Consider the following 21,512-nt stretch of genomic DNA (forward strand, 5'->3'; position numbering starts at 1 on the left):
CATCTGGGGTAAGAGGGTAAAACGCCACTGGGCAAGTGGTATACCGCACCCTTGTATGAAGGGTGTACGAGCTATTTGTATTGCTCCATTTGTTTCCTTTTTTGCGTTAGAGATCACCAGTGTGCTGTACCCCTCCCTGGTAGGCACAGTTGTTTTTGTGTTTCCGATAAATGCACGGTTGCACCGCATTTTTCCGGAGTGCTCACGGATCCTCATGTCTACTGCTGCCTTGGCTACTCACAGCAGGGCGGAAATGAGCATGTGCGGTTTTGGCATGATGAAAGAAGGGAGTGCTAAGAGTGACTCGCTTCCTTTTTTCATGTTGCACTGTTAGCTTCTAATTCTTCTAATGAAATTGCATAATATAGCCAGCTAAAAGACAAAAATCCTGCTCAGTTCAGGAAGATCTATCTCATAATTTCAAAGCACAGATTAAACTTAAATCCCTCCATCACATGGCTGATAACAGAACTTGCTTGCATGTTGACAGCATTCCACTTCGTCTGCAAGTCTGAAAAGCAGCTGCCCCCATGTAATACAGTACAGGCAAAAATCTATGATTGCTGTTCATTAGTCTGTTCTGACCATTGTTCCTGTATGTAAAAATAAAGACTAAAATGCTAAGCGACTTCTTACAACTCACTAGTCACTACATAAATAGGAACACTGGTGCCAAGTGGAATTGGGGGTTGACAGGACAATTTTCAGTGAAAATATGTACTTCAGGTGTTTAAGTAATTTCAAAGTGATGGTTCAGAAGTGGGCATAAACTCTTCTTTCCTCCATCAGACACACATGCACAGGTAGCTGTGATGGTCAACATGGGACTTTGACAAGTCTGGTTGGCCTAACATAATTTTGTGAGGATAAATTAATTCAGAAAACGCTTTTCAGTAGCTTTCAGGTGTTCTTGCTAGCTAGCTAGAAAGTTTCGGTACTGTTTTAAGTGTGTTTGTCAGCTTGCTAGATGCCTAGTTGGTAAGAAAGGGTAGACTGCTTTGTTAATATTGGTAACAGAGTCAGTTAGCCGCTATTGCCAGCAGCAGATGCAGTTCTCTCTCAGGTTGCTGTTCATTCTGCTGTTTCAAGAAAGCTCCTCACTTGTAAAATCATTATCCCCCCTCAAACACCCACCCCCCCCCCCCCTCCAAAAAAAAGGAATGCCAATATGTAAGGTGCACTACAGCAATTGGTTTTCAAATTCTTTGGTGTATTAAAATGGAGACTGTCACAAACCTTTTCACAGACATCATAATGGTAATAGACACCTAGACATCCAGAGTTGTGAGTTTTTTTTGTTTTTTTATGAATTTGGCACCAAATATTAGGCTGACCATCTCCGATTCCCACCCCAGTTTGGAATGGGTAATCATGTGCATCCACAGCAGTGTTCATGCGGCAAACCCCACTGCTGATTCGGGAGGTTGCAGACATCCATGGTTCTCTTCCGAAACACGTAGGGTCACTAGCTGATTCTTTTCACACCAGGAACTACAGATAAGCTTATACGGGGCCAGAATCAGAAGAACACCTTTCAAATGCGGCTTTCACATGCAGTCCATGGGCGCCCGATTGACTGGGGGAGGGGGGGGGGGTGGTTAGATAGCGGTAAACAAAGATCTCTAACCATACCCAGGGCGATACAATCACAATGTGCACATCGTCCTTATGAAGCTAACAGCCACAGTCGGCATTGGCATGGTCCAGATTCAGTCTGAGGCCATGAGGCTCATCCATGGACCACAGCATGGTGTCTTAACTAGAGTTGAGATTTTGAGACAAGCTCTAGATTCTACTTCCTAATAGCCACACAGAAAAACATTTGGAACTTTGTTATTTGACTGCACTCATTCTGGTGCTTGTCTCTTCACTTGAAAAGTATATTCCACTGATCAGTGTAGCCACCCCATTTAAAATTGGTTTTTTGCTTGTCACCTCAGTGGTTAGACCACTGGTACTGTAAACTGTGGGTTTAGAATGTAATGGCAGGAACTTTTTTGGATTAATTTCCTGTTCTTCACAGAGAACGCCTGTTTTTCCATCAGGCCCAGGCACAGTTTCGTAGAGGAACTGTTTATTAATCAAACAACTTGCAACCTTATACAAATAAAAACTGGGACAGCTGTTAAACAACCGGCTTTGCATGCAAAGCATACTCCCCTAACAGGCGTAGCTGCTTTACATGACATTTTGTAGGGTGTGTTCTTTCTAAACCTTCAAAGAGATACCTGACGCAGGTAGGGCTCCATAGCTCAGTGGTTAGAGCACTGGTCTTGTAAACCAGGGGTCGCGAGTTCAATCCTCGCTGGGGCCTGAAGCTACAATGGGTATTTTTTGGACATATCGGCAGCATAAAAATCCCTAGTCCTGACCCTGTCTCTGTTGCTGTCGGTCAGTATATTCACATGCACGCAATAATGCGAATTGTCAATTAGAAAATTAAGGCAATAGTTAAATTAAGCCATTTTTGCAATAATAGGATCAATCAACCTCTGACCTGGAGACTATCCTGAGGCATCATGTGGAAGCCAACCCCCATCGTGTTGTCAGCTACTTCCCTGGGCTAACTATTCTGGCAACACCCTCCAGAGTTCATCCTCAAGGCTATGGCAATTTGAGTGCCAGTTCGGATTCCTTCATCCTCTGTTTTCCATGCAAGACGAGGAAGTGGGAATGCCCTCTTCCCAAGCCTTTGTCCACTGCTGTTGTCAGACTGGGAAACGAGTTCAGGTGGCTCTCTTAAGGGCATCAGCTAAATACCAGTTTCAGGCAAATCGTCGACAAAGCCCAGTTCTCCTGTATTGTCCAGGGAAAAAGGTAGGATTATGATCTTCCTCTCTAGCTGGAGTCCCAGAGTTTTGCCCCCTGCTTAGTCAGCCCCTTCAGAATCCTGCATAGGTTCAACTCAGTCACCTACAAGCTCCTCCTGTCATAGTCCATGTGAGTTCATCCCACCTTTCATGTGGCACACCTCAAGCCAGTAGTATCCAGCTCCTCAGACCCTCCCACTCAACAGCCACCTCCCCCCATCGTGGGACAACCCACTTACTAATCCACTGCATTCTCACCAGCCACCAAGTGAGATGTGCGACCCAGTGCCTGGCTGGGAGGGTTACGGGCCAGAGAAACAATCCTGGGTTCTGGCATATTCTGGACCGTCAGCTCATCAGTAACTTTCATCAGTGGTGGCTCAAGGGAACATTGGGAGCCTTTGGAGATAGGAGTCTTGTCATGGCTCCAGTTCCCAATTGCCAGTCATTACCTAGTTCCTGGTGTTAGTTCTCCTCTGTGTTCTGTGAATTCCTTGTGTTTTGTGTCTTTTGCTTGTAATTGTTGCAGTAATTGGATTATTGTCTTCCCACATTCCTCACGTCAGCTCATTATCAGTGATTGAGTGCGTTCTTTCTTGTATCCTTATGCTTTTGTAATGTCACATTCTCTTTAAAACTTTACTCATAGCCCTTTATTACAATGGAATATTGAATTTCTTTGCTAATGTATATATCATGGGGCCTGCCACTTTATGAGCATAATAAATGTAGTGGGAAATGGGTTCTACTCAAGAGAGAAACTTTATTCATTTACATGTGCAGAATAGATGTGTAGTCTAAGAAAATCTTCATTCATCCCATCATATGCAATACAATACAGGAGAATAAACTAAAGACCACGTGGGCGGGAGGGCAGTGCATAGGGGTGGCTCGAAAGATTTGTAGCTAAAGCAATAGTTCTGAGTATCTTCCATTGGAGGTTATTCACACACAAACGCATGTTGGAAACCTGAGTGTGTTCAATGACACTTGCTATATAGCTGGGAGGTTCAGTACTGTAGCTCACCGATCATGTAAACTAGAGGTTGCGACTAACATTTCTTGACTGATGTCCTTTGCTTAATCAAAGAAATTATAACATGCGAGCAGATGGATTATCTGGTACCCACTGGTATATACTTCAGGAGCACACTTAAGACGTAAAGGACACTCCACGGATGGGTGTTATGACTTTAACATTTCTTGACTGGTTGCATTTCTTTACAATGATTCCACCCGAAATAAATTTGATTAATGAAATAAATTATGACCTCCTCGCAGAGGGATTACTTGGTACTTTCTCATTTACGAGCACACTTTATACACCAAGGACACTCCCTTGCTGGTTGTTGCCGCCCTGCCTGACACTCTTTTTTTCCCCTGTCACCTGAGTTATGATTAGGCAGTAGTCTGTTTTACTAGGGTGTGTTCTTTTTAAACCTTCAATGAGAGAACCGGAGCGGGTAGGGCTCCATAGCTCAGTGGTTAGAGCACTGGTCTTGTAAACCAGGGGTCGTGAGTTCAATTCTCGCTGGGGCCTGAAGGTCACGAGTGCTATTTTGGACACAGTGGTAACATTTAACCTTATAAATGTCCACAATCCCGACCCTGAACGTGGAGGACTTTCCAAGCCCAGGTTATGAGATGGTTCAGGCAGCTTGGAGCCCATGTGTTATCACTCTTCAAGGATACTCACTTGTTGATTGGGAACCCATGAACTGCATGTTAAGCCGCATATGAGAGGTCTTCCTCCAATTCCACTCTGTGCAAGCTTAGCTGTAGTCTGTGGTGTGAAAAGAAGCATCTGGCGAGACACCACATTTTGTTGGAGAAGCATGGATATCCACACTACACATAATATTAAATGAGTCAGCATTCGTCCACTTTGTCTTTGAAGGTCCCTACTATCAGCCTGAGTGTGTTAAATGACACATGCTGTATAACTGCGAGCCTCACTACTGCAGCTCACCGATCTTGTAAACTGGAGGTTGTGACTTTAACATTTCTTGACTGGTTGCCTTTGTTTACAATGATTCCACCCCAAATGAGCTTGATTAACAAAATAAATTATAACCTACCTGCAGAGGGATTACTTGGTACCTTCTCATATACTTGAGGAGCACACTTTACACACCGAGGACACTCCCTTGCTGGGTGTTTCCGCCCTGCCTGACATTTTTTTTTCCGTCACCTGTTTTACTAGGGTGTGTTCTTTTTAAACCTTCAACGACAGAACAGGAGCGGGTTGGGCTCCATAGCTCAGTGGTTAGAGCACTGGTCTTGTAAACCAGGGGTCGCGAGTTCAATTCTCGCTGGGGCCTGATGGTCGCGTATCCCATTTTGGACACAGTGATAGCATGTAGCCTCCACAATGTCCACAATCCCGACCCTGAACGTGGAGGACTTTCCAAGCCCAGGTTATGAGATGGTTCAGGCAGCTTGGAGCCCACGTGTCATCACTCTTCAGGGATACTCGCTTGTTGATTGGGAACCCATGAACTGCATGTTAAGTCGCATATGAGAGGTCTTCCTCCAACTCCACTCTGTGCAAGCTTAGCTGTAGTCTGTGGTGTGAAAAGAAACATCTGGCGAGACACCACGTTTTGTTGGAGAAGCATGGATATCCACACTACACATAATATTAAATGAGTCAGCATTCGTCCACTTTGTCTTTGAAGCTCCCTACTATCAGCCTGAGTGTGTTAAATGACACATGCTGTATAACTGCGAGCCTCAGTACTGCAGCTCACCAATCTTGTAAACTGGAGGTTGTGACTTTAACATTTCTTGACTGGTTGCCTTTGTTTACAATGATTCCACCCCAAATGAGCTTGATTAACAAAATAAATTATAACCTACCTGCAGAGGGATTACTTGGTACCTTCTCATATACTTGAGGAGCACACTTTACACACCAAGGACACTCCCTTGCTGGGTGTTCCGCCCTGCCTGACATTTTTTTTTCCGTCACCTGTTTTACTAGGGTGTGTTCTTTTTAAACCCTGAATGAGAAGACAGTAGCAGGTCGGGCTCCATAGCTCAGTGGTTAGAGCACTGGTCTTGTAAACCAGGGGTCGCGAGTTCAATTCTCGCTGGGGCCTGATGGTCAAGGTATTTTGGACACGTGTAACATGTACCTTCAAATGTCCACAATCCCGACCATGGACATGGAGGACTTTCCAAGCCCAGGTTGAGAGGTTCAGGCAGCTTGGAGCCCATGTGTTATCACTCTTCAAGGATACTCGCTGGTTGATCAGGGACCCATGAACTGCATGTTAAGCTGCATATGAGGGGTCTTCCTCCAACTCCACTCTGTGCAAGCTTAGCTGTAGTCTGTGGAGTGAAAAGAAACATCTGGCGTGACACCACATTTTGTTTGATAAGTATGGATATCCACACTACATATAATATTAAATGAGTCAGAATTTGTCCACTTTGTCTTTGAAGCTCCCTACTATCAACCTGAGTGTGTTAAATGACACATGCTGCATAACTGCGAGCCATATACTTGAGGAGCACACTTTACACACTAAGGACACTCCCTTGCTGAGTGTTTCCGCCCTGCCTGACATTTTCTTTTCCGTCACCTGTTTTACTAGGGTGTGTTCTTTTTAAACCTTCAATGAGAGAACAGGAGCAGGTAGGGCTCCATAGCTCAGTGGTTAGAGCACTGGTCTTGTAAACCAGGGGTCGCGAGTTCAATTCTCGCTGGGGCCTGAAGGTCACGAGTGCTATTTTGGACACAGTGGTAACATGTAACCTTATAAATGTCCACAATCCTGACCCTGGACATGGAGGACTTTCCAAGCCCAGGTTGAGAGGTTCAGGCAGCTTGGAGCCCACGTGTTATCACTCTTCAAGGATACTCGCTGGTTGATCAGGGACCCATGAACTGCATGTTAAGCTGCATATGAGGGGTCTTCCTCCAATTCCACTCTGTGCAAGCTTAGCTGCACCAGCTTCAGATCACTCTGCAGCCTCTGGGCAATTTAGAGTCTCCCATTAGCTGAGTGTTTTATGTCCTCTTTAAAGGAAACTGCAGGCCCGGAGATATACCAATCACATACACATCTTTACATACACATCCCTTTGCAACACATTGTGCTTCTGCCTGTATTAGTAGCTCACAGAACAGGAACAGCTTAATAAAACTAGAGTTTCTTAAACTTTGGCCATGGGGGCATAGGGATAGCTGATTTTATTGCAGTTAATTACAATCAATAATATTAATGAGCAGTTAAGCACACCAGTCTAGAATTTATGTTGTTGTAGTTATCTGCAGTTAGTTCTTTAAGAAAGAAACCGGAGGTGCTTTGCACAATTAAAAGATACAGTTAAAGGTTTATATTCTAAAAAGTAACATCAATATTTTAACTACGATCAGATTCACTAAGATGCTCATTGCTATTTTAAATGTTTCCTCTAACCACTTCCAGAACTGCCACATACTATAGTACATGACTTCATAATGCAAGGCTTGCATCCTTATTTATACAAAACAAATTATTTTTGGGGGATAAACAGCCCTCCAAGATGGTTTTCTTCAAGCGATAATCATGTTCATCATTAAAGCTGTCAGGTTGTCACTCTCCACCATTGAAATACATCAACACCACTTGGAGTTGCAAATAGAGGTGCTAATCATCATACTTATAAAACAGATGAAACCGTAAACTTTGAACTAAAAAAAAAATCATAAAATAAATTTTACCATAAAAAAGGTTTCATTATGTAAAAATTATGCAAAATACATAAAATATAACCGAAATGTGCATTTATATCACAGAGGGAAAATTAAACAGGTCAATTATTGTTTACTAGGGATAACTTCCTAAGCATCTTTAATGAAATATTCACTGCAATTTGTATCATCACTTACCAGTACCATTGTTTTTCTTGAATTAGCATAGTTTTCATGTCTATTTTTAGATCAATGTGCAAGTAATTACATGTTCCTCTATGGAGTTACAGCAACAATACAGAACATTTGTGAAAATTACAGAAGATTTCTTGTGTTGGAACTAGTGAAGCCAAGCAGGGTTGGTAAGCACCTCCCCCCACTTTGGCTCATCTTTGTCTTGACTGTTACACAGAGAGCAACAGCTAAAACAAGTCAAATTCCTTGAGTAAATAAAAACACACTTGGCCAAAAAAGTCTGATTTTAATTCTGAACTTGGATGAGAAAACCAGGTTACTGCAGGAGACTGAAATGTTGTGCCAACAGGTGCACAATTCCTTGTGGATAACATACATCCAATGTCTCTAGAGTATTTATGGGGGCAGCATGTTAGGAAATGCATATCCTTTAATAATTTTACAATAATCACTTACCAAATGAGTTTAGGTGTTCAGCCTGCTATGGCAGTAAAATTCCCACTATACAATTAATCCATCCTACATCTGATTGGCTAAGCAATTCTATTCCTGCCCCCACATTGTTTTCCAATGCCATCACTTTTCTTTAAAGACATACTAAAAAGAAGAAGAAAAAACCACTGCCGATTAAGCAAAACAGACCTTTAGATCTGTATGTAAATATAAATGCCTTTTTTAACAGTGCTTCCTTGAATGAAGTCACCCTACCAAATTAGATCAGCAGATGGCAGCACAGTAAAGAAAGCACAACAATGCTAGTGCTCCCTTTCATATTCTCCATTACTGGCCCCACTCCAGAGCAAAAAAGCTCCTGCCATGGCTGATCTCCACACTTTTGTCACAGGATGATCTATTTTAATCTTAATTATGGTGGAAGCATGTTTCCGAAGCAGTGCCAGAAAAAAACAGCGCTGACAAAGACTTTAAGCCCTAGCTTCTTAAATTAGGTCTGTCTTGCACTTTGACTTCTGTAAGGAAGGAGAGCCGTATTTTGAAATCTGCAAACGTAGCTCCTGGGTGTCCATATGCATTTTTCTGTCCTCCGGAGAGATCTGCTAAAAAAATGCACAAACCTTCTGCAAATACCTTTTCGAAAATACATAAGTATTTGGACATAAGTTGTTTTGGCGCTGTGCTGCAGCACATTCGATTTGAATTTAAACAATGAATATGAGGTTAAAGTGCAGACGGTCTGCTTTTAATGAGAGCATATTAGTATCCATAAAGGGTGACCTGTGTATGAATTACAGCCTTTTTATACATATGTATGGTCATTACTACTGTCAGCACCGCACTTGGCAAGAATTATTTTAGTAAACATGCTGGCTCACCTGCAGCTAGAGGACTGCACTCAACAGCCAGAGCCAATATTAATTAGCAAACACAGCACAAACGAGCTGACAGTCAGCTCAGTGCAGTCCTTCCCTTTCATTCGATACCTCTGTCTTGCGAGTGTTTGCCTTGGATTGGTAAAGCCTGCGGCCAGTGGTGAGAAGGGAGTGTAAGGGAACATTTTAAATGCGATTGGTCCTGGCCGTTTCCACAGTAACAGTTGATGGCATAACCAGCGCCAAGGGATGAATTTGTGAGTGGTGGAATGTCAGAGACAACAGGGATCAAAATGGCAATGTAAGATCAGGGCAAAGTACTCACAGGAAAATTAACAGATCCTGTCGGACTCTTTTTCTGATATCAGATGCCTGGGTGTCAATCACCAATTAGGCTGAATTTATGAACATCAAACACGGACAATAGAGGATCTTTTATTTAAGGCCTTGAAGGAAAACCAGCATGTGTATGAGCAGACAGCTACGCAAATGTCTGAGCGCTTCAAATTAAAAGACGAATGGCACCTCAGTGTAACTAGGCCAGCATGAGGAGCTTCTAATTGGCGCCAATCAATTCAATCATAGGAGGAACCTCAGCAAGGGAACCACAGCATGAGAAGGCACTGGCCAATCAATGCCATGTTTCTTTAATCAGGTCAGAATTAATAAGTACAGCAAGCCTGCCCTTGTAAGGCCAAGAAAATGGAGGAACACTTCTAATTGGTCAAAATGTGGAGAGGATATAAAAAATGCCAGGCTTCTGTACATGACAACTTGCTGGTTTATAATGACAAGTAATGATTGAATCACATCCACCATGCCGAAGAGGCCCTTTAATTATTAAAATCAGCACTACAGGAAGGGCTGTGATTCAATAATTCAATTCTTCACCTCCTGTTAAAGTAACTAAAGGTCATGATTTAATCTAGCTGCCAAGCCGGTTGCCCTCATCTTTGACTAACAAATGTGAGCAATCTTTAATTGCATTCATGAACCTGGTGGATGCATGATTTGATTAAAGTTGAATTCTCCCCTGTGAAAATAAGATATCGGGCGTTTCACACATACAAACTCATAACCACTTCAAATACAAAAACAGCGTGCTAATAAGATTCTGTGAATCTCCATAATGTTAATGGGATGCATCCCTTGACCGTGGACAACAACATAGTTTTAAAAAATGAAAAACTAACACTTGAAAGCCTCCAGTTTCCTTCACCAGGAAAAACAGGCCCTCATGTAGGTACAAAGACAAGCAGTCAAAAACAAGAGTCACAAAGCTGAATTCATTAGTAGAAGTGGTGGTCTGAAGTGTCCTTCGCTTTGGAGGGTCCGCCGAGCTGCTTGGCAGGGGCAGCTCATCACCTCCACGGTCCAGCCGGCTGCGGCACAGACAGCAGCGGCGACTCGATTCACTCGATGAAAACCCTCTCCGCTCCGCCGGAGGCACATCCTGTTCCCTTCGTGCGTACAGGCGCGGAACGCTCTCAGCCGAGGGTCTGGGTCGGCTCGGCCTGAGTGCCAATTAAACCTGCTGCCTCCACTCCCGGCTAATCCCCCGCGCCGCGCCATCATCCAGCGTCTGCAACGAGGGCGAATATTCAGCACCCCGCAGCACTCTCCGGGGATCGGTACCTTCAAGCGGGGCGGGGGGAGGGATGTCTGTTTTCCTGTTCCCGCTGTGTACAAACTGAATGGCAGCTGCCACTTGATGAACAGCTTCAGATCAAGTTACAAAAAAAATGAAGGGCGAGGGAGAACCGGTACTTCATTTAATGAGCAGAGAAGAACAAGTGGGACTGAGATGCAAATTAATAACACATCAGGACAGGATATTTTAGAATTTTTGCTTCCCAGCCATTGCTCAACACAAATGCAATTAAGCGCATCAAGTACAGTTTCCAAAGCAACAGGCAACTTTAACTAGTTACAATAAAAATGATAAAAATAAAATCTGTATTCAATTATCATTACCACGTTCAGCCAGTAACACAATCACCCAGTGTTCTGAGTTATCAGCCACAATACTTGCCAGTGTCTAACCTTAAAGGGTAGCAATCCATTCTGAACTCTTCATCCAACAATCAGGACCCATCTTATAGTCATGTGTTTAGTCTGGCCACAAAATGTAAAAACAACAACTGGCAGGAATTAACTGTCACAAGAAATTTGGTCTGGAAGACATTTTTTCCCAGCTATCATACAGCAAGTGACCATTTCTCCATTTGCTCAAATCATTAGCTTAAAAGAAACTGAAAGATCGCAGCAGGTGGTCAAGGAGAACACAGTGAGACAGTGTCCTGAGCGTATATCTAACCACCTGCACAAGCAAATCCCGAAGCACTGGACAGGACAATGACACGCTACCCCCACTCAAAATGTGGAGGCATGTCTGACGCTGTCATTTATTAGTTCTTTTCATCTGACTTGGGGAACAAAGAGCATTGAATCCTGGATTTTGGGGGTAAAATTCAGCTGCGGTCACTGTTCTTAAACTTGGACTGAGTGCCCGTCGGTGGAGCCCTGCCGCTCAGGGCACGATGCAGGTGGCCTTGCGCAGCGCCAGGTAGCCCGTCACCACGTCTGTGGGCAGCAGGCGGATGTAAGAGAACTCCTCGCTGGAGGTGAACCTCAGCTTGGTCTGGGGGTCTGTGTAATTGGCCTGGAGACACAAGATAAGCATAGTCAGTGGCTGCACCTGCAGCACCTTACCACCAGGAGGGGCAGTTCAGCAAGATTTCAGTCCTCTTAGTTCTACTTCCTTGCCTACAAGGAAGGCCCAGATGTATTTGCAGGCTTGACCTTCAACGCAGTCTCCACCAGTCAATTTCAGGAGAGAGCATCATGCTCGACCTCTAGAGCATACTGCCTGCTGGAGGCGGACTGCAGGCATCCAATCCACCAGGGGAGCATGCCATTGCACAATGAGGAGAGGAATAACCTCCCAACTGGAACTCTCCCTCCCGGAAAGGCACAGCTAATTTTGGGAATCCTGAGCGGTCAGCACTGGGCCCTGTAGATTACAGGTCATGGGCCCTGTTCCTGCACAAAGGATTAGTGCTTTTCCGGGCATGCATCTCAGAAGGCCCAGAGCATTGACCGTTTCCCAGCATGTACCCAGCAGGTGGCTGGATAAAACTGCATTTTTAGGGAGTTCGCCCTGCCAATGAGAAGCCCAGGAGAAAGTGGCCGGTCAGGGGCACCCTCCTGGGGAACAGTGGGGAGTCACTCACCGGGAGCCCTGAGATGTCAGAGTACTTTTTAGCCGGCTTGAAGGATGGAGGGGCATCGATGCTGTAATCTGCAAATACAGCACATGACAAACAGAATGAGCTCTTGGGGGAAACATATTAACAGCCATGAGAGTGCTTTGTTGATCCTCGATGCTTTTCCAAGAACCACAGGCATTTCCCCATGAAAACATTCAATCCTGTGGACATGGTCAAAGGCAGTGGATCTCTTTCCTGGTCCTGGACGGCCCCATGTTATGCTGGTTATCATCATTACTTATGCTCAACTGATCTATAAAAGCAGTAGATAACACAGAAATGGCTTCCAGAATCTGAATTTCTAGCTTATTTTAAAGAGTCTGCAGCTGCCCAGGACAAGGGCTGAGGACTCCTGGCCTAAAGAATATAAATTAGTATGTCTCTGCAATAACAATCAGTCAGCTTGTGACAAGAATGCTCTGTTACCAAGCTTTTGAACAAGCGGAACTGTCATCCTCAAATTTGACATTCAGCTGCATGTTCTATGCTGAACTTCCATAAACACAAGTTAATTTAAGGCATTATCATTTTAAGGCATTAGAAACGGTAGCTTTCTCTTTTGTGAATCAAGTCTACCGTACTTTATTTAGCACTGAAACCTGCTATTACATTTGAATCGTCTGAATAAGCTGTTGTTCACCCCCCTGGATGAGACTGTCAGCCAAAAGGATGAACAGTGCTATAAATAGTACAGCCAGACGGCTTTTGAAGGTCATGGAGGTTGAGGTGCTGGAGGGTAGAGCAGAGTATGGAAGACGGTGCCGGGCTGACGCAGCACGTCCTCCCCTCCCCCCCGGCCTCTATTAGCATCCAGGCGCACGTACAGTTTGGGTCACTGAGCTGCCAGGGCAGGGCCCGCTCGGCGGCCAGGATCTGCTTCAGGTTCTTCCAGGTCCGGTTCTTCTTCCCCGCCGCTGCCCCACCGATCCCAGAATGCTGTGGGAGAGAGGAAGGAGCGAGGTATAAGAGGAGGAGCGGAGCGTCCGAGTCTGCGTGGCAAACCACCATCAGCGTTTCAATAAAGGCACACAATGAGGGCAGGGGGAGGCAAAAGCAATATACAATATACAAGAGATGCACCTGAAATTCAGGGGTTCAGTGTTCACATCGAGTGGAGACCTAACCCACGGTTTTAAGCACACTTGGCAGGGCCATATTCCAGTGTTCGTGGACGTGAGCTTAACACTGTCACTATCGCCTGCCACCTGACCTGTCCCGATGTGCCAAGAGGTCTGTTAACGGCGTCGCCTGCAGCGCCTGACCAGACGCTGCTCAAATGAGGGCGCTCGGGAGCAGCGGCCGTAAATCGGGCAGATTTTCAGGGAGTACGGAGAGAGGCAGCCAGAACAGCAGAACATAACACTCAATGTCTGTCGTTTGGTTTAACGGCCGCTCAGTGCCCCTCCCACCACCTTGTTACAGCGATCCATTCCACTGCGATCGCAGACAAGCCACGCTGGCAGTAGGGAAGGACAGACTGCGCCTTGCATTACAACACTTTACACAATGAGCACTGCACCAGCTCTTTCACCTGAACAATGGGTAATTTGGCACAAAAAATATTTTTTTTAACGATTATTTTCTAGCTCAAGTTCCACGGGAAGCTCCAAGTGCCAACAGCTATCTCTCGAAGATAGAGGGAAGGCACTAAAAACTCATGGAATGCTATATGTCTTGTGACTGTCAGGCTACAATCGCGTGGTCATCAAATTCCTTCCCTGCAACAGCACCTGCGGCCTTGGGGGCACTGCTACTCCACATGCTGTGCCTGTGACACAGACTTAGCATGTGATTGGACACCCCCTGAACCACGTAGTTTAGCAGCTATCCAGCAGTGAATGATTAAAATTTAAGGAATCCCCATAAATAATGCAATGGTGCTTAACCCAGTATTTGGTTGCCTTAACAGGCACAGCACTGATCCGAATGAAGCATCCAGACTGGGGCTTCCATTACAAGGATGAAATGCTGAGAGAGGCCGCAAGCCTTTAATATCACTAACTGATCTGCAGGACTGCGTTACAGGAGCCCACAGGTGGTAGTTAATGCGGGAACAGGGTACAGCATCAGGCAAACCATGCTCCGCCTTAAATCTTTCCGTGAAAGGGAGTACACACCAGCTCATTTCCCATTTCTACTGTGTCATCAGAGCTTCAGAAGCAACCCACAATTTCACACTCTTGCAACGCTCATCGCTGAGAGAACCAGACCACCGAGTTAATGACCGTTCTTGAGGCAACAAGCTGCCAGGGGGCGATACCACCATAATGAGGCATGCTGATTAGACAGCCTCCCTCTAGAAAGTGCCACAGGTGACCGAAAATGAAAAATCCAAGTGAAAGGGTAACATCGTTTTAAGGTGACCATCCTACTCAGCTGCCTCTACACCAGTCTCCTCCCACTGTGGCCGGTCAGGCAGTGTCCTTAAACTCCAGCGCAGAGCGTTGCTCTTACCACAAAGCTGGGGTCCTTAAAGGGCAGGGGTTTGGCTGTGGGCTCCACAGCTGCAGGGCCAGGGTCTGAAGAGCCGGCCATCTTCGGTTCAGTGACCGAATCCACTGCTGCCATCTAGAATGAAAACACGCAGCATTCACCAGGGGCCTGTATCATAAAGCAGTTAGTGAGCTAGCTAGATAATTGTACTTAAGTCCATGTTCCAGATTTGAGAAGGTTCTCAGTGTTACTCAGTGCAATTATCCAATGAACTTTGTAATCCTGCTTGGTGATACAGGCCCCAGGAACTAGGGCTGGGCTAGTTGTAGCAGTAGTAAACATTCAAACGTCAGAGGCAACCTGAAATGCTTCAGGGAGAAAAAAAAACACCACCGATATTTATTGGACGCTGATAAGACACTCAATCAGCAGCAAGTACAGCTTCCATGTGATCATGTGTGTTTTTGGAAGCGGAAAAGGCCTTGCGGCAGATTGGCTTAGACTGGCTTACTGCAGATTGTCTCATCAACACACAATAATGGTGATTTTTTTTTCCGGAAGCAATTCATGTTGACTCTGAAGTATGGATGTTTACTACTGCATCAGGTTTAAAAAAAAAAAAAAATGTGGAAAGAAAGGTAATACACCACATGGTGGCGACAATTGTTATTGTGCTCAAAAAGTCTTTGTTAATTATGGACAGAGTATATCGCAGAGACCCACCAGAAACATTTATTATATGCACTCCCCTTACGGGTGAGGCTGGAAGCATATTTCTAGCTACAGACATTTGATCTTGAGGAAAAGAAGCAGGCCCACTTTCAACTCTAATGTTGCCAGTATACTTTATATTATGCCTTTTCTAAAACATCTCACATTACACGGTAATGATAATACCACAACTATTGCATGTTATCAAATGTACTTAGACAAAACATATATATTATTAATGGCCTCTTTATAGTATGAGAACCAGGGAAGCAAATCAGATCCAGAAGCATTGTATGCAAGCGCTCTCAAAATGGAGCATGCAGCCAAAGCACTAGTTCTCAGTGCAGACTGTGCAGCTGGGGCTGGGTGCACCCTTATCAGCTGACGGCACGCTGGTCTGTCTGCAAAAACTGACGGGATAGGCTAACGTTCGTGTGCAAGAATTTACACAAGCAGCAGCGATTGTTGTGCCACTAAATAAGGAAGCCGATAGCTGCACATACAACTTACCACATATAATTATGATGTAACCACTGACAGAACCTCAACCACAGCATATCAGCCTTGATGCGGTCAACTAGTAGCATTTTTGCCGGTATCGGTAAGATTCACCATATGCATTGAGAGGTTTATAAGGTTTAACGTGTAATGTTTGATCTAACTGTAGTTTCATTCCATTGTATCGAGTTCCCTTATGTTCAAGACTTGGCTAGATTTTATATGTAACATTTACAGTGAGCTCCATAATATTTGTGGACAGATACATTTTTCTTTGATTTGGCTAGGTACTCTGCAATTATTGATTTGTAATCAAACAATTCATATATGGTTAAAGGATACCCTTTAATAAATGCTGAGAATGTATCTTTGTACACTTTGATTTCACCACATAGAAATTACAGCACCTTTTAAACAGATATATTATATGTGAAATGACTGGCTGACATCTGTGAACCATAGACATTACCAGGTGCTGAGTATCTTCTTTGCTGATGCTCTGCCAGACCGTACAGCTCTGCCAGACTGAATTGCAATCATTTTCAGTTCCTGCTTGTTTCAGGGGTCAGTTGTCTTCGGTTCTCTCTACAGCATATAAAACACACATTCCGTAGGATTCAGAATGAATGACTTGGCCAGTCAAGAATTTTCCAGTTTTTGCCTTTGAAATACTCCTTTGTTGATTGAGCGGAATGTCTGGGATCATTGTCTTCTCGTAGGATGAAGTGCTGTCCAATAAGTTGAAGCATTTGCTTGAACTTGAGTTGACATTCTGCCACTGTCTATCAGCTGTCACATTACCAAAGACAAGTGAGCAAATACCAGTGGCAGCCATACACGCTCCAACCATAACACCGCCACCATGTTTCACAGATGGGGGGTGATTTGGGTCTTGGGCAGTTCCTTTTGGCCTCCACACATTGCTCTTGCCGTTACTCTGATACAAGTGAATCTGTCCACAAGACCTTTTCCCAGAACTCTGCAGGCTTTTAGGAACTTCTAAGCAAACACTAACCTGGCCAGCCTGTTTTTGCAGCCAACTAGCAGTTCGCATCTTGCAGTGTACCCTCTGAAGTTCTGTTTAAGTCTTCAGCAGACAGTCACTGACACACCCATACCTGCCTCACTAAAAGAGTTTGTGATCCGTCAGACAGGTGTTTGGGGGTTTCCTCTTCATCATCTTGAAAATTCTTCAGTCATCAGCTGTACAGGTCTTCCTTGGCCTACTGACAGTTTGCGATTACTGAGCTCACTAGTGCTTTCTTCTTAATGATGTTCCAAACAGTTGAATTTGGTTAGCCAAAGGCCTGGCCTATGTCTCTTTTTCCTCATTTCTCAGCCTCATAACAGCTTCCTTGACTTTAATTGGAACAACTCTGGTCCTCAGGTAGACAGACACCAATAACAGAGCCCAAAGGCAATCAAAAACCTGACTAATCAGAAACACTGGCGAAGCCATTTGTCCCCAACATTATATGCCCTGAAATGGGAGGATACTATGCATAAAAAATGCTGTAATTTCTACATGGTGTATGTATAAAAAATACCCTTGATAAAAGCTGAGAATCTGCACTTTAACCACATGTGAATTGTTTGATTACAAATCTAAAATTAGAGTACAAAGCCACATCAAGAAAAAAAAAATCTGTCCCAAGCATTATGGAGTTCACTGTATATTCCTAAAATGGAACACAAAATGTAATGCATTTGTATCCCCAAATATATTACAATGTATGCTCATAACTAGTTGCAATGACAAATTGATGTTAATTCATCATGTCTGCCATTATACCGAATTACAAGGATTTAATCCAAACAGTGTTTGTTGGCCAGATATACAAAAAAAGGGAAATTATTTGTAAAGCTATGACAAATACAAAATTACATGGATTCCCAAGCAGTAGACCAAAATTTAAATCTAAAAGCAGTAAAATGCTCTTTTGACACTGAAACACCATGAAACCATTAATCAGACCTACACAAGAGTGAAATATTTGGAGCCAAAAAAAAAAAGTTTTCCCCACTGGTGGCTGACAAACAGCTCAGGTGCCCGGCCAAGCAGAGCACAAAATGTTTCACAGAGATGCTGATGGAACATTACATCAAATATGTGAAAAGCACTCAATAACCTTTAACTGCTTCACCATTCCACTGACGTCCTTTTAAAATGAGTCAACATTTTCCAGTTGAACTAATCTCAGAGTAACAAATTAAACATTTGTTATGGACGAGTGAATTTTACCTTTTCAGTCATCAGAATCTGGGTAAGAAAGAATGAAGAAGAAAACAAACAGAACGAACATTTATTCAGAATGAAAACAATACAAGTACGATTTTCAATCTGCTATTTCAACAGAGAGGGAATTTGAGTGGAATATTAAGTGTAGTCATGCTCATCTAAATGTTCGAGAGCGTATCCAGATACAGACATCTGGGTGCACAGTCTGTCCCTCACCAGGTCGCCTCTCTTTTCGTCTGGCCCAAGGGGATCAGGTGGGGGCAGAGGGCCCATAACTTGGTTCCTAAGGTTGGGGTCAGGCTCCACGACGTTGGCGTTCATTAGGCAGATGTTGTGGATGAAGGCGCAGGCGGAGATGACGCTGGGGGCAAAGTCTGGGTTTACCTCCATGGCCTTGAAGAGGGTGGACCTCCACCTTGTTTTCATCATCCTGAAGCTTTTTTGGGTGACAGAGAGCAGGTGCGAGAGGTGCAGGTTGAACCTCTCCTGGGCTCTTCCCTGCAGGGGAAACTTGTAAGGCGTGATGAGGCAGACTGGCTCCTCCAGGCACGGGTATCCGTCATTGCCCACTATGATGAAACCCGGGGGTGGGTACCGTGTCCCTGTGTACAGGGGGTGGCTCTTCAGCACCCGGCTGTCGTGTACCGACCTGGGGTACCCCACAAAAATGTCCAGGAATTATCCTGCGGCATCACAGACAGCCTGAAACCGGATGGAGAAAGACAGAGTGTCGTTGATGTAGTCCACGTGGCAACGGCTCCCAGATGGCTTCACGTGCATGTGACAACAGCCAATGGAACCCACCGCCTTGTTGAAGGCCGCATTCCGGGTAAGCTCCCCAAAACTCTGCCCAACGTTGACCATCTCCTCCTGTTTGGGCAGGGAGATCACCTTATCCAGGTTTTCCATCAGCTGTCTGGCGATGTTGTGCACGACCCTATGCGTGGTGCCTGCGATTGAGCCTGGTGTATATGAACAGGTGACATGCCTAAAGGGAGAACATTGTCAATTATTAAATCTGTACCATCTAGCTTTAAAAACATTTAACATTTTTTATCACCCCCTTATAAATCACTTCCCAACTTCCCAAAACTATAGCAACAATTTGTCTACAGGGTTATTTGGGATTAAAGGCAGAAATTTGGGAAACAGAAATTCTAACAGCCACTAAATCCCCCTCCCCAATTTTCAAAAAGGATTACACATGGAAATAATGAAGAACATGGATATAAGCAACATTTTAAAATTCCAAGAGATAAATCTAACTGGTTTATGGAGAAAAAGTACATTTTCTTTAACAGGGGCACAAATATGTTTGCTATTATTTACTCAATGTTCAACGCAAAAATCACCACAAAATAAATTGCCTCATGTAACAAAGCATTTGAATACAGGTGCAACATTGTTCAGTGGCATGTTCTTTGCACTTTTAAAATAGGAGTGAGTCACAACGTTTCATACAGAATTACACATTTAATAAATGACCACATAGATTTTGGAATTTTATAAATACCTCTTATTTTGTCCGAAACTGGGATTGCGTGTAGTCTTCTTGTCGACAACTGCGGAGGGTGCGCTTGCTGCAGATATTGCATTAGAGATAACGCAAACACTAGTAGTGCAGCTTCTTGCATGGTCTTTGGAACAACTCCAACCATGAACGACAGCTTGGGGTGATGAATTGTTTCCCAGATTTAAAACTTTTAGTTCCACCCACTACCAGCGGTCCTTTCCAAGAAGCCAGGCAAGTGTGCACTTTGTGAAGAGGACATGATTCCAGGAGGCTGATCAAGACCTGTTAAAAAGTCACTGATGCGTTCTATACAATAGATACAGATCAAATCCCAAACCCTTTAAGAATTCACGTTAACAGTAAATTCTCAATGAACCATGTTAAGTGGCCAGGCTCGCCCTGTAACCGCCCAAGGCCAGGATCAGGGGACCACTACAGTTTCCAGCTGGGGACAAATAACACGTACATGAAGGGAAGCTTGCAGCATGACACTACCATTACACTGCTGACATTTAGCAGACGCTGTTATCGATGGGAATTAAATTTACATAACTTCAGCTTCTTTTTTTCTTACGTATTATCCATTTATACAATTGGACACTGAAGAAATTCAGGTTAAGTGCCTTGCTGCTCAAGGCAAGGGTATAAAGGTAGTGTCCTACCTGGGAATCAAACCTGCGACCTTTAGGCTACAAGCCCAGTTACACATATAATACCTACCTATTATATAAACATTTCTGAAATATGCTCCATAGTTCTCCGCCAAGTCGTAAAAATAAATTGGGAGTCGCGAGTAGGCAAATACAGCTACAAATTATAGCATCCACTCAGTAATTCAGAGCCAATTCCTATTTTCAATGGTCGTTTCGTTAAAGCTAAAATTAAGCTTGCTCTTTTAGAGGTAATTAGCTTCAGTTAAGCAACCGATCTCAACGACGAGCAATTACTGGCACAGATCTGAAGTAACTTTGTCACAAAAGAACCAAATACACAGCATGCGGGCGCTACCCAAGGAGAACAACACTAGCAATAACCCCTGCATTAGTTTGTAGCAAAAAACAGCTCGCCTCTAGTCAACTTTAGCTAGCTAGCTAGGTAAACTTTACCGTGGCTTAAGGGTTAGCGTCAGCGAGGCAGCACTACAAAACAGAGCCCCAACAACACTGTGGGTGGAGGAAACGCACGGGGTAACGTGAACTAGAAACTAGGCTAACGTGAAAGGGTAGTTCGTACCTGTGGTGGCTGTGGTAGAGGCTCAATCATGCTGGCAGAGAAACATAGTTTCTTCTTTTTGCTACTGTTGCCGCTGACCAAGGCTGGAGAACTGTTGGCCGGGCTTGCAGGTCGTTTCTTCCCTTTGGCCTGAAAAGACGGATTTATCGCAAGTGTTTTGTTGCTTGGACTTGGTGAAGGGCTTGCCACTGGCTCCGCTACTACCACAACACCTGATATTAATGATGGTGAAGCCATCTTTGCCAATTTGTGTCAATAGCCTGTCAGCATGTTCATTTCATTCATTTAGGTAAAATTAACGTTGACTAACGAGATATTATTTTACTCCTGCGCTTCACACGCAACGTATCAATGCTGACAATACCAACATCCTCTTCACCCGGAAGTAGTTAACGTCCCATCATCCAGAAGTTACATAGGGAAATGTTAACGAATTTCTAGCTGTACTTATGAGCTACAAACGACCAAATGTTACACAATGTTCAGTATAAATTCTCCAAATAACCATAGTAATTTAGCTGCAACAGTATTTTAATTTAGGTTTTCCACTTGCACACTCGGCGTTTACTTTCACGGAGCCTCAGGACAAAGTGTGCGTTTCA

General features: G+C 44.1%; 1 protein-coding gene and 5 non-coding genes across 6 annotated transcripts; 5 read left to right on the forward strand and 1 right to left on the reverse strand.

The window, feature by feature from the left end:
- The first annotated feature begins 2,241 nt into the window (after positions 1-2,241).
- On the forward strand, positions 2,242-2,314 carry trnat-ugu (transfer RNA threonine (anticodon UGU)). Its single transcript has one exon. It is a non-coding gene; the product is annotated as a tRNA-Thr (tRNA).
- Positions 2,315-4,277: 1,963 nt separating this feature from the next.
- On the forward strand, positions 4,278-4,350 carry trnat-ugu (transfer RNA threonine (anticodon UGU)). The gene has a single exon. It is a non-coding gene; the product is annotated as a tRNA-Thr (tRNA).
- A 708-nt stretch (positions 4,351-5,058) lies between these two features.
- trnat-ugu (transfer RNA threonine (anticodon UGU)) lies at positions 5,059-5,131 on the forward strand. The gene has a single exon. It is a non-coding gene; the product is annotated as a tRNA-Thr (tRNA).
- Positions 5,132-5,838: 707 nt separating this feature from the next.
- Positions 5,839-5,911, forward strand: trnat-ugu (transfer RNA threonine (anticodon UGU)). Its single transcript has one exon. It is a non-coding gene; the product is annotated as a tRNA-Thr (tRNA).
- Positions 5,912-6,454: 543 nt separating this feature from the next.
- On the forward strand, positions 6,455-6,527 carry trnat-ugu (transfer RNA threonine (anticodon UGU)). Its single transcript has one exon. It is a non-coding gene; the product is annotated as a tRNA-Thr (tRNA).
- A 4,245-nt stretch (positions 6,528-10,772) lies between these two features.
- Positions 10,773-21,497, reverse strand: ino80c (INO80 complex subunit C). Its single transcript, XM_064339574.1, has 5 exons — positions 20,911-21,497; positions 14,738-14,851; positions 13,108-13,219; positions 12,248-12,315; positions 10,773-11,676 (listed from the first exon to the last, which is right to left on the reverse strand). The coding sequence occupies exons 1-5, from the start codon at positions 21,145-21,147 to the stop codon at positions 11,545-11,547; spliced, it is 663 nt and encodes a 220-aa protein (XP_064195644.1). The 5' UTR covers positions 21,148-21,497; the 3' UTR covers positions 10,773-11,544.
- Positions 21,498-21,512: the final 15 nt, after the last annotated feature.

Source organism: Anguilla rostrata, chromosome 1, assembly GCF_018555375.3.
Source record: "Anguilla rostrata isolate EN2019 chromosome 1, ASM1855537v3, whole genome shotgun sequence".
Taxonomy (NCBI): Eukaryota; Metazoa; Chordata; class Actinopteri; order Anguilliformes; family Anguillidae; genus Anguilla; species Anguilla rostrata.